This window comes from Coregonus lavaretus (genome assembly GCF_964263955.1).
Source record: "Coregonus lavaretus genome assembly, chromosome: 28".
Lineage (NCBI taxonomy): Eukaryota > Metazoa > Chordata > Actinopteri > Salmoniformes > Salmonidae > Coregonus > Coregonus lavaretus.
The window spans coordinates 22,343,912-22,362,919 of record NC_140015.1 but is presented as its reverse complement, the minus strand read 5'-3'; the positions used below and the strand labels follow the sequence as shown (position 1 = coordinate 22,362,919).

At 44.6% G+C, this 19,008-nt stretch overlaps 1 protein-coding gene across 6 annotated transcripts in view; it reads left to right on the top strand.

Annotated features, from left to right (window-relative positions):
• Positions 1-723: 723 nt before the first annotated feature.
• The window catches only part of LOC311103717 (uncharacterized protein), a 37,058-nt gene continuing 18,773 nt past the window's right edge, over positions 724-19,008 (top strand). For 2 of the 6 annotated variants that reach the window (XR_014610115.1, XM_084145335.1), the window contains exon 1: positions 728-1,222. Coding sequence is in view for 4 of the 6 variants with exons in the window: in XM_084145335.1 (XP_084001461.1) it covers positions 902-1,222 (321 nt within the window). In the remaining 2 variants the exon portion in view is untranslated. Of the gene's footprint in view, positions 1,223-19,008 lie in introns of all 6 variants that reach the window. The other 4 variants (XM_084145333.1, XR_014610116.1, XM_084145334.1 and 1 more) reach the window with 4 other exon arrangements.

Below are 19,008 nucleotides of genomic sequence, written 5' to 3'. Positions count from 1 at the left end.
GAAGGGGTTGTTTTGTTAAATGGAGAATTACAACAAACTAACAGGGTGGAAGGTAATATCAGGGACACACAGAAAATCATAAATAAAATAATAATAAATGCAATAATCATGAAAAAAACGTTATTGATGAGAGAGAATTTAACTATAAAATAATGAAGAAAGATTTTAAATATGTTATGGCTTATACTGTATTTCTCGTGGAACTTGATGAATAACACCTGGGGTCATGGCAAAAACGCTTACCTACACTGAAACAAAGTGTTCAAAATGCATAACATTCCCTTTCAAGATCCATATTTTTGTGTTTTTAAGGTAAATGACACCTGACCTTATATTTAAAGCCTTTTGGAATCCACATTTTACACTAAATAAGAAGTGATATTTCCTGGGGACAGAAAAGGAAGGCACTGCAATGTAGGAATGACCCAGCTAATCAAATCATATGAAAATTGCTGTGTTCAAAACAACTGGAAACTCGGAACTCTCCGACTTCAGTGCGTTCAAGACTACAAGGAGAAAACGAGCTCCGTCTGAGAAGTATTGTTAATCCGGGTTCCCAGTTGTCTTGAAAGCACCATTATAGCAATCTGGTGCATGACAGCACAGTCTATGACGTAGCATGCAACCATTGGTTGATGCATGCAATGTCTGAGCAGAGGAACGCGACCGAGATGACGCTCAGCTTTAAAGTCAGCGTTTACACACGCAAGTTTATACGATTGTGTTCAGTGGGAGCGCGGATGCGATGATCTGCAGTGTGCGTGGGACTACACTCTGACCAACACACCATCTGGCATCTACAACAAGAAGGACAATTTTGCATGTACACATAAAAAGACAATATAATACATCTGCAGAAAACATAACATTTCACAAGTGAACCTTAAATAATTCTACCATCATGGAACTTGACGCGTCTATCATTCTCCCTGCGCTCTTCTTTACCATTCTTGCTGTTGTCTTGGCAGCCAAATTCATCCCCAAAAAACAACCAGAGGAGAAGAAGAAGAGGGTTAAAGTAGGCTATGGAGACGACAGTCCTCCTTCCAGAGCATTGGCACCAGCAGTACCAGTAGTGGAAGTACCAAATGTGGAGATATCACCACCAGTGATGAAACCTGAAGTTATCCCCGAGCCAGAAACAGTTGCCCCAGTAGTTGAAGAGATCAATGTTGTAGAAGAAGAGACAGTAAAAGAGCCAGAAATTATCCCCGAGGTTCAGGTAAGATATTATATTTAGCTTCATTGACCTGTTATGAATAGAACATCTGGGCTTAGGTAATTCTTTGACTAATTGGTTTGAAGATGATGAAGTGACTATTTGGTGAACTGACCACAGCCTTTGTTGCTTAGTGCCTGGCCAGAAAACACTGTGCAATTGCTCTACTTTTAGATTAAATGTATTCTAAATCAACATTGTTTTAAATCCAATTTTGCGTCAAGTTGTGCCATTTACGCACTGTTTAAGCACGTGATTTCATTTGCAGCATCAATGCAATACTCTTGCATGCTATTTCACATCAAATACGAATTCCACCAAAAGCTAATGTCTCTTTTGATAATCTAACATTAAATGTGTTTATTCAGTTAATAAATCCTTACGTTTCAAGCTGGATTTAAAATGAGCCCAGCTTGTATTGTCACAGAAGAGAAAATGACAATGAAAAACCATCTGTGTCTCCAAGGCCATTAATACAATACTTGCTTTATAATACCCATTTAGCTAATGACTGTGTTATGTGCATGCCAGAGCCAATGCTCTAAAGCCCACAATAAGCAGAACTGAATGTACCTTGTCTCCCAAGGGCACTAAGCATTTTGACCCCCATACCTCCCCCCCATGTATCCTATAGTGCAACTGACCTTTTCCATCACAAGCCTATATGAGCCCTTTACAAGCCCCTGACTAAAGACAGAATGTGTCCACTGCTGCTGTAACCCGACACACACGTCACAGAGAATACATTGGAGACACCCTCTATATTTGGTCCCAAACATACATTATATTCTATATTTAACGACCGTGAGGTCCAAGAGTAGTTGGACAGTCACTTCCGTCTCGCTTCCGCATTGTCTCCGTGCTGCTGTGCTGTTTGTTGCTACTTGGCTACCTGCCAAACTATTCACGTTTTACTTTTAATAAACGTTTAATCAATCTCTGTGTTCAACAAATTTACCAACTTTTTAGTTTTGTCCTCACTCATCTTTTTTCGTTAAACTTTTTCACCCCGGACGTTTTATCCCGAGACAGAAGAGTCATTTTCCTGTGCGTTTTAGCTGCCAACTTTACTTTACTTTATTTTCCTTTTTTCCATCGCAACTTTTTTCCCTTATTCAACTTTTTCACTCCGGACGCTTTATCTGGACATGGTTCGTCAACATCTTCAACAGCCGAAGCTAAGTAGTAACATTAACATGATGTCTTCTAATTGCAGTCGCTGTACTCATAATATACAGGAGAACGATCGCCTTACGGCGAGAATAGCTGTGCTACAAGCCCAGCTTCAGACGCAATCGTTAGGCAAGGGTAATTTCAGTGTAGGAAAGGAAGAAACAGCGTCTGTGCCACCAGTAAGTACAGACAGTAACGTTAGTATAAATCCCCCCGCACAGTCCCCGCAGCCGGACAACTTTCTCATGGCTTCTGGAGGGAAATACTGTTGGAATGCTCAACCGGTGTCGCTCATTCAGCCGACAGAAACCTTCAACCGGTTTTCCCCATTATGTAGCGAGTCGGAGTCTGAGTCTGAGTCTTCTCTTGTCTCTACTCCTCCCGTTACGGGGTCTGAGACGCCGAAGGCTCCCACCATTAGCTCTGACAAATTGAAAACCCTAGTCATTGGCGACTCCATTACCCGCAGTATTAGACTTAAAACGAATCACCCAGCGATCATACACTGTTTACCAGGGGGCAGGGCTACCGACGTTAAGGCTAATCTAAAGATGGTGCTGGCTAAAGCTAAAACTGGCGAGTGTAGAGAGTATAGAGATATTGTTATCCACGTCGGCACCAACGATGTTAGGATGAAACAGTCAGAGGTCACCAAGTGCAACATAGCTTCAGCGTGTAAATCAGCTAGAAAGATGTGTCGGCATCGATTAATTGTCTCTGGCCCCCTCCCAGTTAGGGGAAGTGACGAGCTCTACAGCAGAGTCTCAGCACTCAATCGCTGGTTGAAAACTGTTTTCTGCCCCTCCCAAAAGATAACATTTGTGGATAATTGGCCCTCTTTCTGGGACTCACCCACAAACAGGACCAAGCCTGACCTGCTGAGGAGTGACGGACTCCATCCTAGCTGGAGGGGTGCTCTCCTCTTATCTACCAACATAGATAGGGCTCTAACTCCTCTAGCCCCACAGTGAAATAGGGTGCAGGCCAGGCAGCAGGCTGTTAGCCAACCTGCCAGCTTAGTGGAGTCTGCCAATAGCATAGTCAGTGTAGTCAGCTCAGCCATACCCATTGAGACTGTGTCTGTGCCTCGACCTAGGTTGGGCAAAACTAAACATGGCGGTGTTCACCCTAGCAATCTTATTAGGATAAAGACCTCCTCCATTCCTGCCATTATTGAAAGAGATCGTGATACCTCACATCTCAAAATAGGGTTACTTAATGTTAGATCCCTCACTTCAAAGGCAGTCATAGTCAATGAACTAATCACTGATCATAATCTTGATGTGATTGGCCTGACTGAAACATGGCTTAAGCCTGATGAATTTGCTGTGTTAAATGAGGCCTCACCTCCTGGTTACACTAGTGACCATATTCCCCGTGCATCCCGCAAAGGCGGAGGTGTTGCTAACATTTACGATAGCAAATTTCAATTTACAAAAAAAAAAATGGCGTTTTCATCTTTTGAGCTTCTAGTCATGAAATCTATGCAGCCTACTCAATCACTTTTTATAGCTACTGTTTACAGGCCTCCTGGGCCATATACAGCGTTCCTCTCTGAGTTTCCTGAATTCCTATCAGACCTTGTAGTCATAGCAGATCATATTCTAATTTTTGGTGATTTTAATATTCACATGGAGAAGTCCACAGACCCACTCCAAAAGTCTTTCGGAGCCATCATCGACTCAGTGGGTTTTGTCCAACATGTCTCTGGACCTACTCACTGCCACAGTCATACTCTGGACCTAGTTTTGTCCCATGGAATAAATGTTGTAGATCTTAATGTTTTTCCACAAAATCCTGGACTATCGGACCACCATTTTATTACGTTTGCAATCGCAACAAATAATCTGCTCAGACCCCAACCAAGGAGCATCAAAAGTCGTGCTATAAATTCTCAGACAACACAAAAATTCCTTGATGCCCTTCCAGACTCCTTCTGCCTACCCAAGGACGTCAGAGGACAAAAATCAGTTAACCACTTAACTGAGGAACTCAATTTAACCTTGCGCAATACCCTAGATGCAGTTGCACCCCTAAAAACGAAAAACATTTGTCATAAGAAACTAGCTCCCTGGTATACAGAAAATACCCGAGCTTTGAAGCAAGCTTCCAGGAAATTGGAACGGAAATGGCGCCACACCAAACTGGAAGTCTTCCGACTAGCTTGGAAAGACAGTACCGTGCAGTACCGAAGAGCCCTCACTGCTGCTCGATCATCCTACTTTTCCAACTTAATCGAGGAAAATAAGAATAATCCAAAATTTCTTTTTGATACTGTTGCAAAGCTAACTAAAAAGCAGCATTCCCCAAGAGAGGATGGCTTTCACTTCAGCAGTAATAAATTCATGAACTTCTTTGAGGAAAAGATCATGACCATTAGAAAGCAAATTACGGACTCCTCTTTGAATCTGCGTATTCCTCCAGGGCTTAGCTGTCCTGGATCTGCACAGCTCTGCGAGGGCCTGGGATCGGGAGAGACACTTAAGTGTTTTAGTACTATATCTCTTGACACAATGATGAAAATAATCATGGCCTCTAAACCTTCAAGCTGCATACTGGATCCTATTCCTACTAAACTGCTGAAGGAGCTGCTTCCTGTGCTTGGCCCTCCTATGTTGAACATAATAAACAGCTCTCTATCCACCGGATGTGTACCAAACTCACTAAAAGTGGCAGTGATAAAGCCTCTCTTGAAAAAGCCAAACCTTGACCCGGAAAATATAAAAAACTATCGGCCTATATCGAATCTTCCATTCCTCTCAAAAATTTTAGAAAAAGCTGTTGCGCAGCAACTCACTGCCTTTCTGAAGACAAACAATGTATACGAAATGCTTCAGTCTGGTTTTAGACCCCATCATAGCACTGAGACTGCACTTGTGAAGGTGGTAAATGACCTTTTAATGGCGTCAGACCGAGGCTCTGCATCTGTCCTCGTGCTACTAGACCTTAGTGCTGCCTTTGACACCATCGATCACCACATTCTTTTGGAGAGACTGGAAACCCAAATTGGTCTACACGGACAAGTTCTGGCCTGGTTTAGATCTTACCTGTCGGAAAGATATCAGTTTGTCTCTGTGAATGGTCTGTCCTCCGACAAATCAACTGTACATTTCGGTGTTCCTCAAGGTTCCGTTTTAGGACCACTATTGTTTTCACTATATATTTTACCTCTTGGGGATGTTATTCGAAAACATAATGTTAACTTTCACTGCTATGCGGATGACACACAGCTGTACATTTCAATGAAACATGGTGAAGCCCCAAAATTGCCCTCGCTAGAAGCCTGTGTTTCAGACATAAGGAAGTGGATGGCTGAAAACTTTTTACTTTTAAACTCGGACAAAACAGAGATGCTTGTTCTAGGTCCCAAGAAACAAAGAGATCTTCTGTTAAATCTGACAATTCATCTTGATGGTTGTAAAGTCGTCTCAAATAAAACTGTGAAGGACCTCGGCGTTACTCTTGACCCTGATCTCTCTTTTGACGAACATATCAAGACTGTTTCAAGGACAGCTTTTTTCCATCTACGTAACATTGCAAAAATCAGAAATTTTCTGTCCAAAAATGATGCAGAAAAATTAATCCATGCATTTGTTACTTCTAGGTTAGACTACTGCAATGCTCTATTTTCCGGCTACCCGGATAAAGCACTAAATAAACTTCAGTTAGTGCTAAATACGGCTGCTAGAATCCTGACTAGAACCAAGAAATTTGATCATATTACTCCAGTGCTAGCTTCCCTACACTGGCTTCCTGTTAAGGCAAGGGCTGATTTCAAGGTTTTACTGTTAACCTATAAAGCGTTACATGGGCTTGCTCCTACCTATCTTTCCGAGTTGGTCCTGCCGTACATACCAATACGTACGCTACGGTCACAAGGCGCAGGCCTCCTAATTGTCCCTAGAATTTCTAAGCAAACAGCGGGAGGCAGGGCTTTCTCCTATAGATCTCCATTTTTATGGAACAGTCTGCCTACCCATGTGAGAGACGCAGACTCGGTCTCAACCTTTAAGTCTTTACTGAAGACTTATCTCTTCAGTAGGTCATATGATTGAGTGTAGTCTGGCCCAGGAGTGTGAAGGTGAACGGAAAGGCTCTGGAGCAACGAACAGCCCTTGCTGTCTCTGCCAGGCCGGTTCCCCTCTCCACTGGGGTTCTCTGCCTCTAACCCTGTTGCAGGGGCTGAGTCACTGGCTTGCTGGTGCTCTTTCATGCCGTCCCTGGGAGGGGTGCGTCACTTGAGTGGGTTGAGTTACTGACGTGATCTTCCTGTCTGGGTTGGCGCCCCCCCTTGGTTTGTGCTGTGGTGGAGACCTCTGTGGGCTATACTCGGCCTTGTCTCAGGATTGTAAGTTGGTGGTTGAGGATATCCCTCTAGTGGTGCGGGGGCTGTGCTTTGGCAGAGTGGGTGGGGTTATATCCTTCCTGTTTGGCCCTGTCCGGGGGTTTCTTCGGATGGGGCCACAGTGTCTCCGGACCGCTCCTGTCTCAGCCTCCAGTATTTATGCTGCAGTAGTTTATGTGTCGGGGGGCTGGGGTTAGTTGGTTATACCTGGAGTACTTCTCCTGTCTTATCCAGTGTCCTGTGTGAATTTAAGTATGCTCTCTCTAATTCTCTCGTTCTCTCTTTCTCTCTGAGAACCTGAGCCCTAGGACCATACGTCAGGACTACCGGGCATGATGACACCTTGCTGTCCCCAGTCCGCCTGGCCTTGCTGCTATTCCAGTTTCAACTGTTCTGCCTGCGGTTACGAAACCCCTACCTGTCCCAGACCTGCTGTTTTCAACTCTTAATGATCGGCTATGAAAAGCCAACTGAGAGACCTGAGCCCTAGGACCATACGTCGGGACTACCGGCCGTGGTGACTCCTTGCTGTCCCCAGTCCGCCTGGCCTTGCTGCTATTCCAGTTTCAACTGTTCTGCCTGCGGTTATGGAACCCCTACCTGTCCCAGACCTGCTGTTTTCAACTCTTAATGATCGGCTATGAAAAGCCAACTGAGATTTATTCCTGATTATTATTTGACCATGCTTGTCACTTATGAACATTTTTGAACATCTTGGCATGGTTCTGTTATAATCTTCACCCGGCACAGCCAGAAGAGGACTGGCCACCCCTCATAGCCTGGTTCCTCTCTAGGTTTCTTCCTAGGTTTTCGCCTTTCTAGGGAGTTTTTCCTAGCCACCGTGCTTCTACACCTGCATTACTAGCTGTTTGGGGTTTTAGGCTGGGTTTCTGTACAGCACTTCGAGATATTAGCTGATGTAATAAAATTGATTGATTGATTGATTTGTATTGTTTTATCTGTACTCCAGCACTTTGGATTTTAAATTATACAATGTCAATGAGATTAAAGTTCAGACTGTCAGTTTTAATTTGAGGGTATTTTAATCCATATGGGGTAAACCGTTTAGAAATTACAGCACGTTTTGTACACAGTCCCCCCATTTTAGGGAACCAAAAGTATCTGGACATTCAAGTAGTCAAAAGTTTAGTATTTGGTCCCATATTCCTAGCACACAATAACTACATCAAGCTTGTGACTCTACAAACTTGTTGGATGCATTTGCAGTTTGTTGTTTCAGATTACTTTGTGCCCAGTAGAAATTAATGTTAAATAATGTATTGTCATTTTGGAGTCACTTTTATTGTAAATAAGAATATAATATGTTTCTGAACACTTCTACATTCATGTGGATGCTACCATGATTACGGATAATACTGAATGAATCATGAATAATGATGAATGAGAAAGTAACAGAGGCACAAAAATAATGCCCCCAAGACATGTCAGCCTCTCACCATTACCAATAACAGGGGAGGTTAGCATTTTTGGGGGGGTATGATATTTATGTCTCTGTAACTTTCTCACTCATCATTATTCACGATTTGTTCATGATTATCCATAGTCATGGTAGCACATTAATGTAGAAGTGTTCTGAAGCATATTATATTCTTATTTACAATAAAAGTGACTCCAAAATGACACAATAAATGATTTACCATTCATTTATATTTTACAGCTTCTTCTATAGTATTTATCTTTATGGTCCACTTTGTTAGACTCACTTAATCACTATGTTAGTGGCACCATGCCAACCAAGCTGAGGTGGTTTGTGTGTACATTACCACCTGCCGTGCATTTTGCCGCGCTCAAGTGCTAGTCGGAACTCAGAAATGTCGGACTTCCTAACTGGTTGAACGTGGCACGTGGATAACTACAACCAGTTTGCAAGTCAGACATTTCTGAGTTTCCTAGTTAGGGCTAGCACGTGAACAGGGCATTACTGTCTGAGCTTGACTATTATGTAAATTTTTTACCGTTGCATTTAAAGTGCACATTTAAGAGTGCTCTCTCTCTCCTCCCTCAAGCTGAAACAATCAATCAATCCAATCTATTTATAAAGCCCTTTTTACATCAGCAGATGTCACAAAGTGCTTATACAGAAACCCAGCCCATTCAGCCTCCTTTGTTATGAGAGACATAACTTCTCTCCATTGCCTGCTATATGGGACTCAGCCAAGTTGTGCTGCTGCAGCCCTGGGGCTGGGGGAGCTCATTGGCGAGTCAACATACAGTGCGAATGGCATGGCACTTCGTGTGGCTGGCTTTCTGAGGGGCTAGATTAGAATAACATGGTGTATTTTTCAGCGCTCCACTTTTATCACCATCAGCTTTCACATCAATGATCTGGGGCTGGGCTCTCATTTACCACATTAGACAACCAACATGCACTGCTCCGCTTTGAAGCCTAATATTACCTACAATAACATGTGCGTATGTTTAACCGCTTTCACATCATTGATCTGGCCTCTCATTTACCATGTTGGAAAACTAACCTGCACTACTCTCTGCACAAATATAATACCATTGAGGTGGAATAACATCTTGATAGATCCATAGGTGGTATGCAATACAATTCTGTACTGTAACTGCATAGTATGCAAAGTATGCAAACTGCACATTTACATTCTAACCAAAGGTATAGAGTTCTGAAATCACTAAACCTTTGCAATGCGACCAAGGCTACATCTGGGAGCTGTGGAATTTGGGGCTCCTTCCTGTGCTGCTTGCTTTGCTGAAAGTGTTCCCTTACTAGTCCCCTCTCCTCTCCTTCATTCCCTCCGTCTCCTCATGTTTCGCCTGTATGTCTGTGTGTGCTTAGCAGCGGAGGCATGCTCTATGTCACGTCCATAGTCTTCCCTTCTGTTTGAACTTCACATTTCTGTTCCTTAATCTTCTCTCACTATCACTCTCCTGTGTTGTTTTGGGTGTGGGGGTCAGTGTAAGGTGCTCATAAATGTGTGTTACTGTCCTGGACACACCCCCTTCTCAAACCCTGTAGACTAGTATAGACCCTATAGAGCAGCCACTATAGAGCAGCCACTATAGAGCAGCCACTATAGAGCAGCCACTATAGAGCAGCCACTATAGAGCAGCCACTATAGAGCAGCCACTATAAAGCAGCCACTATAGAGCAGCCACTATAGAGCAGCCACTATAGAGCAGCCACTATAGAGCAGCCACTATAGAGCAGCCACTATAAAGCAGCCACTATAGAGCAGCCACTATAGAGCAGCCACTATAAAGCAGCCACTATAGAGCAGCCACTATAGAGCAGCCACTATAGAGCAGCCACTATAGAGCAGCCACTATAGAGCAGCCACTATAGAGCAGCCACTATAAAGCAGCCACTATAGAGCAGCCACTATAGAGCAGCCACTATAGAGCAGCCACTATAAAGCAGCCACTATAGAGCAGCCACTATAGAGCAGCCACTATAGATCAGCCACTATAGAGCAGCCACTATAGAGCAGCCACTATAGAGCAGCCACTATAAAGCAGCCACTATAGAGCAGCCACTATAGAGCAGCCACTATAGATCAGCCACTATAGAGCAGCCACTATAGAGCAGCCACTATAGAGCAGCCACTATAAAGCAGCCACTATAGAGCAGCCACTATAGAGCAGCCACTATAGAGCAGCCACTATAGAGCAGCCACTATAGAGCAGCCACTATAGAGCAGCCACTATAGAGCAGCCACTATAGAGCAGCCACTATAGAGCAGCCACTATAGAGCAGCCACTATAAAGCAGCCACTATAGAGCAGCCACTATAGAGCAGCCACTATAGATCAGCCACTATAGAGCAGCCACTATAGAGCAGCCACTATAGAGCAGCCACTATAAAGCAGCCACTATAGAGCAGCCACTATAGAGCAGCCACTATAGAGCAGCCACTATAAAGCAGCCACTATAGAGCAGCCACTATAGAGCAGCCACTATAAAGCAGCCACTATAGAGCAGCCACTATAGAGCAGCCACTATAGAGCAGCCACTATAGAGCAGCCACTATAGAGCAGCCACTATAGAGCAGCCACTATAGAGCAGCCACTATAGAGCAGCCACTATAGAGCAGCCACTATAGAGCAGCCACTATAGAGCAGCCACTATAGAGCAGCCACTATAGAGCAGCCACTATAGAGCAGCCACTATAGAGCAGCCACTATAAAGCAGCCACTATAGAGCAGCCACTATAGAGCAGCCACTATAGATCAGCCACTATAGAGCAGCCACTATAGAGCAGCCACTATAGAGCAGCCACTATAAAGCAGCCACTATAGAGCAGCCACTATAGAGCAGCCACTATAGATCAGCCACTATAGAGCAGCCACTATAGAGCAGCCACTATAGAGCAGCCACTATAAAGCAGCCACTATAGAGCAGCCACTATAGAGCAGCCACTATAGAGCAGCCACTATAGAGCAGCCACTATAGAGCAGCCACTATAGAGCAGCCACTATAGAGCAGCCACTATAGAGCAGCCACTATAGAGCAGCCACTATAGAGCAGCCACTATAGAGCAGCCACTATAAAGCAGCCACTATAGAGCAGCCACTATAGAGCAGCCACTATAGATCAGCCACTATAGAGCAGCCACTATAGAGCAGCCACTATAGAGCAGCCACTATAAAGCAGCCACTATAGAGCAGCCACTATAGAGCAGCCACTATAGAGCAGCCACTGACAAACATAAAGAGAAGCATTAAGATCAGAAGCCAACTCAGAGTTGTTCTTCCATATCCTCACTATACTCCATTAGAGGATTGTGTAACAGTATTGAACAGTACTTTCTCCCTCAAATGTTCCATGACCACATTGACAAGACAGAGGGTAGCAAACTAGAAAAGAGAGTATTGAATATTCAGCAGTCTAGTTTTGCTTGTTATGGGTCAGGGTCTGCAAACCTTTTTAACTGTACCCTACACCTATAGTAGTCTGTGAATATGCCACATGTTATCGTGGCCCCCCTAAAACCAGAAAGGAAACCATTTCCACTAAAGCCCATTATTCCATACTCAAGCTGTAGCAGTGTTGGAACATTGTGTGTGTGTGTGTGTGTGTGTGTGTGTGTTTGTGTGTGTGTCGTGGAGGAGCACACAGTATAACATACATACATGTACACAGACACGTCAACCTATAGTGACCAATCAGGGGCCATGACTTATTAACTCCCAGTAGCCAGGCTTTGCCAAATCAATGTCTACACTGTGTTCTGAGATTAAGAGGGGCCCCTTCTCTCCTCCATGCTGCTCTCTTCACTATGTGGAGGTATATGCACTCTATAGATGTGAATATGTGTTAGAGGGTTGGCCTTAAGGTAGCAAAGATACTGTAGTATGCTTCTGGCTGAGATTGATGAGCAGTAAAATAGTCTCAGCAGGACCTCACCTGTCAGCCTACAGATCTATGACTATGTAAACCCTTTCACCTCCCTCATATGGGAGAGCCCAATCTGTCTCCTCGACCTTTGGAGTGGACATGTGTGCTTGGCATGTTTGCCTGAACAGCATTCTCGTTTTACATGTTCCAATGGCTGCAACAGTCCACACCCTGCCCCCATACCCATCCTTTCTTGTTGTACAGTCAGAAAGAGTTAAGCTAGCGTTCTATGCCTCAGGCTTGAATGTAATCATGTTAATCAAGTGTTGTATTTGCTCACCTCTTTTAGCGATACATCTTCCATGAATTACTGTATCAGGGAGGAACAACACAAATGTTGATTGTGTCTTTTCACAAGTGTGACTTTTTTGCTTTATTTATATGAACATGTAAAACCTTCAAGAAATCATTTACAAAACCCAAAATTAGTTGCAGATGTTCTTCTCTCTCTGCACCTTCTATTCTAACCTCTTGGATCTTTCATCGTGTTGAAACACACCATAAATGGGAATGTGTCTAGGCCTGCTAGCTAACTCTCTGCTCACGCTGAGAAGGCAGAGATACACAGGCAACAGCTGGAGCAAGCTGTTCTTTTTTCAGATGCAACATGGAGGACAGTCTACTGTCATCCGGAAGTAGTTTGCTGCCTGTCGAAGGCCGTCAATTTGTTTTTATACAGGCAAAACATTCGCAGTGTATAGTGGCCAATGTATGGTACCCTTTGACTGCTCATTAGTTAAATCCAATGTTTGTCAGTTGTCCCATGAGGGTAGTTCATAAGTAAAGCTGAGTTATCTTATGGCAGGACACAGTGGGTGTTATGTGTATAGTACACAGACTACAAGAAGAGACTAGGGAGTGTTTCTCAGAACATTCCTCAGCTCTCTGCTCTCTTGTGTGTTCATCAGACTCCTAACAGTAGCCTGTGATGGAATCTGCAGGGCTGCTTACTCATTGGTCAAGCTCTCCGCTGACCTACCTCTCTTGGTATTTCCCCTGGTCTCTCTGCCTACCTACCTCTGCATGCAGGCTGGAGCTACAGTCTGCTCTGGGCCCTGTTGTCCTTCCCTTTCCCAGCGCTCGAGAGCTTTGTCTGGACACAGACCCAGACCCAGGCAGGCACCCATCCCCATGAGAACACAATGCCATGGCTTCACACAACACAACCGCTAATTCCCCTCTGTAACACAGGCATTATTTTATTTTTATTTTTATTTCACCTTTATTTAACCAGGTAAGCCAGTTGAGAACAAGTTCCCATTTACAACTGCGACCTGGCCAAGATAAAGCAAAGCAGTGCGATAAAAATAACAACACAGAGTTACATATGGGGTAAAACAAAACATAAAGTAAAAAATACAACAGAATATATATATACAGTGTGTGCAAATGTAGCAAGTTATGGAGGTAAGGCAATAAATAGGCTATAGTGCAAAATAATTACAATTAGTATTAACACTGGAATGATAGATGTGCAAGAGATTATGTGCAAATAGAGATACTGGGGTGCAAAAGAGCAAAATAAATAACAATATAGGGATGAGGTAGTTGGGTGGGCTAATTTCAGATGGGCTGTGTACAGGTGCAGTGATCGGTAAGGTGCTCTGACAACTGATGCTTACAGTTAGTGAGGGAGATAAGAGTCTCCAGCTTCAGAGATTTTTGCAATTCGTTCCAGTCATTGGCAGCAGAGAACTGGAAGGAATGGCGGCCAAAGGAGGTGTTGGCTTTGGGGATGACCAGTGAGATATACCTGCTGGAGCGCAGACTACGGGTGGGTGCTGCTATGGTGACCAATGAGCTAAGATAAGGCGGGGATTTGCCTAGCAGTGATTTATAGATGGCCTGGAGCCAGTGGGTTTGACGACGAACATGTAGTGAGGACCAGCCAACAAGAGCGTACAGGTCACAGTGGTGGGTAGTGTATGGGGCTTTGGAGACAAAACGGATGGCACTGTGATAGACTACATCCAATTTGCTGAGTATAGTGTTGGAGGCTATTTTGTAAATGACATCGCCGAAGTCAAGGATCGGTAGGATAGTCAGTTTTACGAGGGCATGTTTGGCAGCATGAGTGAAGGAGGCTTTGTTGCGAAATAGGAAGCCGATTCTAGATTTAACTTTGGATTGGAGATTCTTAATGTGAGTCTGGAAGGAGAGTTTACAGTCTAACCAGACACCTAGGTATTTATAGTTGTCCACATACTCTAGGTCAGACCCGTCGAGAGTAGTGATTCTCGTCGGGTGGGCGGGTGCCAGCAGCGTTCGATTGAAGAGCATGCATTTAGTTTTACTAGTGTTTAAGAGCAGTTGGAGGCTACTGAAGGAGTGTTGTATGGCATTGAAGCTCGTTTGGAGGTTTGTTAACACAGTGTCCAATGAAGGGCCAGATGTATACAAAATGGTGTCGTCTGCGTAGAGGTGGATCTGAGAGTCACCAGCAGCAAGAGCGACATCATTGATATACACGGAGAAAAGAGTCTGCCCAAGAATTGAACCCTGTGGCACCCCCATAGAGACTGCCATAGGTCCAGACAACAGGCCCTCCGATTTGACACATTGAACTCTATCTAAGAAGTAGTTGGTGAACCAGACGAGGCAGTCATTTGAGAAACCAAGGCTATTTAGTCTGCCAATAAGAATGCGGTGGTTGACAGAGTCGAAAGCCTTGGCCAGGTCGATGAAGACGGCTGCACAGTACTGTCTATTATCGATCGCGGTTATAATATCGTTTAGGACCTTGAGCGTGGCTGAAGTGCACCCATGACCAGCTCGGAAACCGGATTGCATAGCGGAGAAGGTACGGTGGGATTCGAAATGGTCGGTGATCTGTTTGTTAACTTGGCTTTCAAATACTTTCGAAAGGCAGGGCAGGATGGATATAGGTCTGTAACAGTTTGGATCTAGAGTGTCACCCCCTTTGAAGAGGGGGATGACCGCGGCAGCTTTCCAATCTCTGGGGATCTCAGACGTTACGAAAGAGAGGTTGAACAGGCTAGTAATAGGGGTTGCGACAATTTCGGCGGCTAGTTTTAGAAAGAAAGGGTCCAGATTGTCTAGCCCAGCTGATTTGTAGGGGTCCAGATTTTGCAGCTCTTTCAGAACATCTGCTGTCTGAATTTGTGTGAAGGAGAAGCGGGGGGGGGGGGGGGGGCATGGGCAAGTTGCAGCAGAGGGTGCAGAGTTGGTGGCCGGGGTAGTGGTAGCCAGGTGGAAAGCATGGCCAGCCGTAGCAAAATGCTTGTTGAAATTCTCGATTATTGTAGATTTATCGGTGGTGATAGTGTTTCCTAGCCTCAGTGCAGTGCATTAGCCCATGACAAGAAGTTGGCAGTTGGCACTGACACAGTGTGGTGGGCATTGACTCTCTTTCTCCCAGCTTGCCTCACCATAGAGCTGAAACCCTGGTGTTTTGGTCTTTTCTGGCTATGTTGGGCCCTGTGCTGTGCACTAGATGAGTCAACACAGAGGAATGGAGGAGGTCTGCCCAGTGCCCGAGTGAGAGGGGGAAAGAGGAAGCATGAGGGAGTGATTTCCACTCTTAAAGGTTAGCCAATCCCCCAGTGAAAAGCTAAGAAACAGCAGCTCTTTGTAAGTTCATTGGCCAGGCCTGCACAGGCCTCTTGGCAGGTAGTTCCTGTTAAAAGCTACCGTCAACTGCAGTGCTGAATACTGTATGTCTAAACAGTACAGTACATGCTTTCTATACAGTGATGGTATGTATGGAGGAAGTCATGGTGGGTTGAGCTGTTTCCTATAGAAGTGTTGCTGCTCTAGGCTGTGTGCATTGTTCTGTCAAAACAACAGATAAACTGTATCATGTGATTCACTCTTTTGATATCATCAATTGCATTCATGTGGCCTGAATCATTGAGGATGTTCTTACTTAATAAAAGTCAGCTGTTTCAGATAACAGAACAAGGGCAAAACTATTGTATAATTTTAGTAATAATCCAATATATTCCAAGTCAATCATTACTTGTGAGAATCAACATTTGGACTCAATTTAGAGTCAATGACATGTTGAAATGAAACCTCACCCACAGTCTCCAGTCCAGTGGTGATGTCATCGATGGCACAATGGAGTAGGATCTCATTCCTGCAGGCCGCCACAGCACACTGTGACCATTGACTGCCAGGACACAAAGCTGTGAGTCTGTGTGTGTTTGTATACACATTAGCGACACCTCTATTAGCAACACCCTATGGCTAGCTCTGCACCTGAAAGCTCTGAACACTAATTGGCTTCATGCTACCCCACCGGATGTTCCTCGCTCTATAGCTCCACACACTATCGAGGTATGTCTGTTGTTGTTTCATTCATTGGTAATATCATCCACCGATAAGGCAGTGGCTTTGGGGGAACAATGTGTCTGTGTGTACGTAGAGACACAGAGCAGGGGTGGGAGGTTGCTGAGACAACGGGACACTATTCCACCCCAGATACCTTGGCCCACTGCCCTGAGCCTCTTGTCTGATGGACTGCAACAACATGACACAAACAGCCTGGTACCCCCTGGTATGAACGCATCTCAATTGACATTTCAATGGAGGAAGAGAAGAGAACTTTAGGACAATGTAAAGGAGAGGGTACAGTACACCCAAGGGGCTTCAGCTGAATTCTCAGCTGATGCAATCTTGACGTGGACAGTAAATACACAAAGTTCATCCCGCTACATCAGAGGTGTGGTATCAACACCACCCTTGCCCACCACCCACTCAAGGGGCGCGGTAGCACTATAAGTTCCCTGAGGCAGCTAGAATTTCACATGGCAGGCCAAGTGCCCTACCCTGACAGCTCTTAAGAGGATCTCCAGTGAGACCAATGCAGTTTATCACCATTCTGTTTATTGTTGCTATATAGGTAGCCACATTATTCAGTATCCACTTGCAGAGAGATATCATTCTCTTCTGCCTCCTTCTATGCACGGACCACTATCAATGTTGCAGATGATTAGGAGCTAGAAGCAGAGTATCATGCTAGGTATCAGGTGTACACAGCTATGCAGCTGTCTATTTACCACCACAAACCGATGCTGGCACTAAGACTGCACTCAACGAACTGTATAGGGCCATAAGCAAACAAGAAAATGCACACCCAGAGTTCGGCGTTTCTTGTGGCCGGTGATTTTAATGCAGGGAAACTGAAATCCGTTTTACATCCCTTTAAGAGTGTGCTCCTAATCTCAGCTCGTTACCTGTATAAAAGACACATGGGAGCCAGAAATCTTTCTGATTGAGAGGGGGTAAAATACTTATTTCCCTCATTAAAATGCAAATCGATTTATAACATTTTTGACATGCGTTTTTCTGGATTTTGTTGTTGTTATTCTGTCTCTCACTGTTCAAATAAACCTACCATTAAAATGATAGACTGATCATGTCTTTGTCAGTGGGCAAACATACAAAATCAGCAGGGGATCAAATACCTTTTTCTCTCACTGTATATATATATATATATATATATATTTGCATGTCACCTGTGCAACTATAGGCGTCAAAACTCTTGATCACTTTTACTCCACACACAGAAACGCATACACCCTCACCCTCCCTTTGGCAAATCAGACCATGACTCTATCCTTCTGCTTCCTGCTTACAAGCAAAAACTAACATAGGAAGTACCAGTGACGCGCTCAATACGAAGGTGGTCCGATGAAGCGGATGCTAAGCTACAGGACTGTTTCACTAGCACACACTGGAATATGTTCCAGGATTCATCCGATGGCATTGAGGAGTTTACCACATCAGTCACCGGCTTCATAATAAGTGCATCGACGACATCGTCCCCACAGTGACCGTACGTACATACCCCAACCAGAAGCCATGGATTACAGGCAACATCCGCACTGAGCTAAAGGCTAGAGCTGCCGCTTTCAAGGAGCGGAACACTAATCTGGACACTTCTAAGAAATTCCGCTACGACATCCGATGAGCCATCAAACAGGCAAAGCGTCAATACAGGACTAAGATCGAATACTACTACGCCGGCTCTGACACTCAATGGATGTGGCAGGGCTTGCCAACTATTATGGATTACAAAGGGAAACATAGCCATGAGCTGCCCAGCGACGCAAGCCTACCAGACGAGTTAAATGCCTTCTATTCTCTATTCTCGCTTCGAGGCAAGCAACACTGAACCATGCATGAGAGCACCAGCTGTTCTGGACAACTGTGTGATCTCGCTCTCCGTAATAATAATAATAATAATAATAATATGCCATTTAGCAGACGCTTTTATCCAAAGCGACTTACAGTCATGCGTGCATGCATTTTTCCGTAGACGATGTAAGACCATTAAACAGGATAACATTCGCAAGGCCGCTGGGCCAGATGGAATACCAGGACGAGTACTCAGAGCATGTGCCTCAGGAGGCTGAAAAGATTTGGCATGGGCCCTCAGATCCTCAAAAAGTTATACAGCTGCACCATTGAGAGGATCTTGACTGGCTGCATCAACGCTTGGTATGATAACTGAGCCAACTGAGAGACTATGAAAAGCCAACTGAGAGACCTGAGCCCTAGGACCATACGTCGGGACTACCGGCCGTGGTGACTCCTTGCTGTCCCCAGTCCGCCTGGCCTTGCTGCTATTCCAGTTTCAACTGTTCTGCCTGCAGTTATGGAACCCCTACCTGTCCCAGACCTGCTGTTTTCAACTCTTAATGATCGGCTATGAAAAGCCAACTGAGATTTATTCCTGATTATTATTTGACCATGCTTGTCACTTATGAACATTTTTGAACATCTTGGCATGGTTCTGTTATAATCTTCACCCGGCACAGCCAGAAGAGGACTGGCCACCCCTCATAGCCTGGTTCCTCTCTAGGTTTCTTCCTAGGTTTTGGCCTTTCTAGGGAGTTTTTCCTAGCCACCGTGCTTCTACACCTGC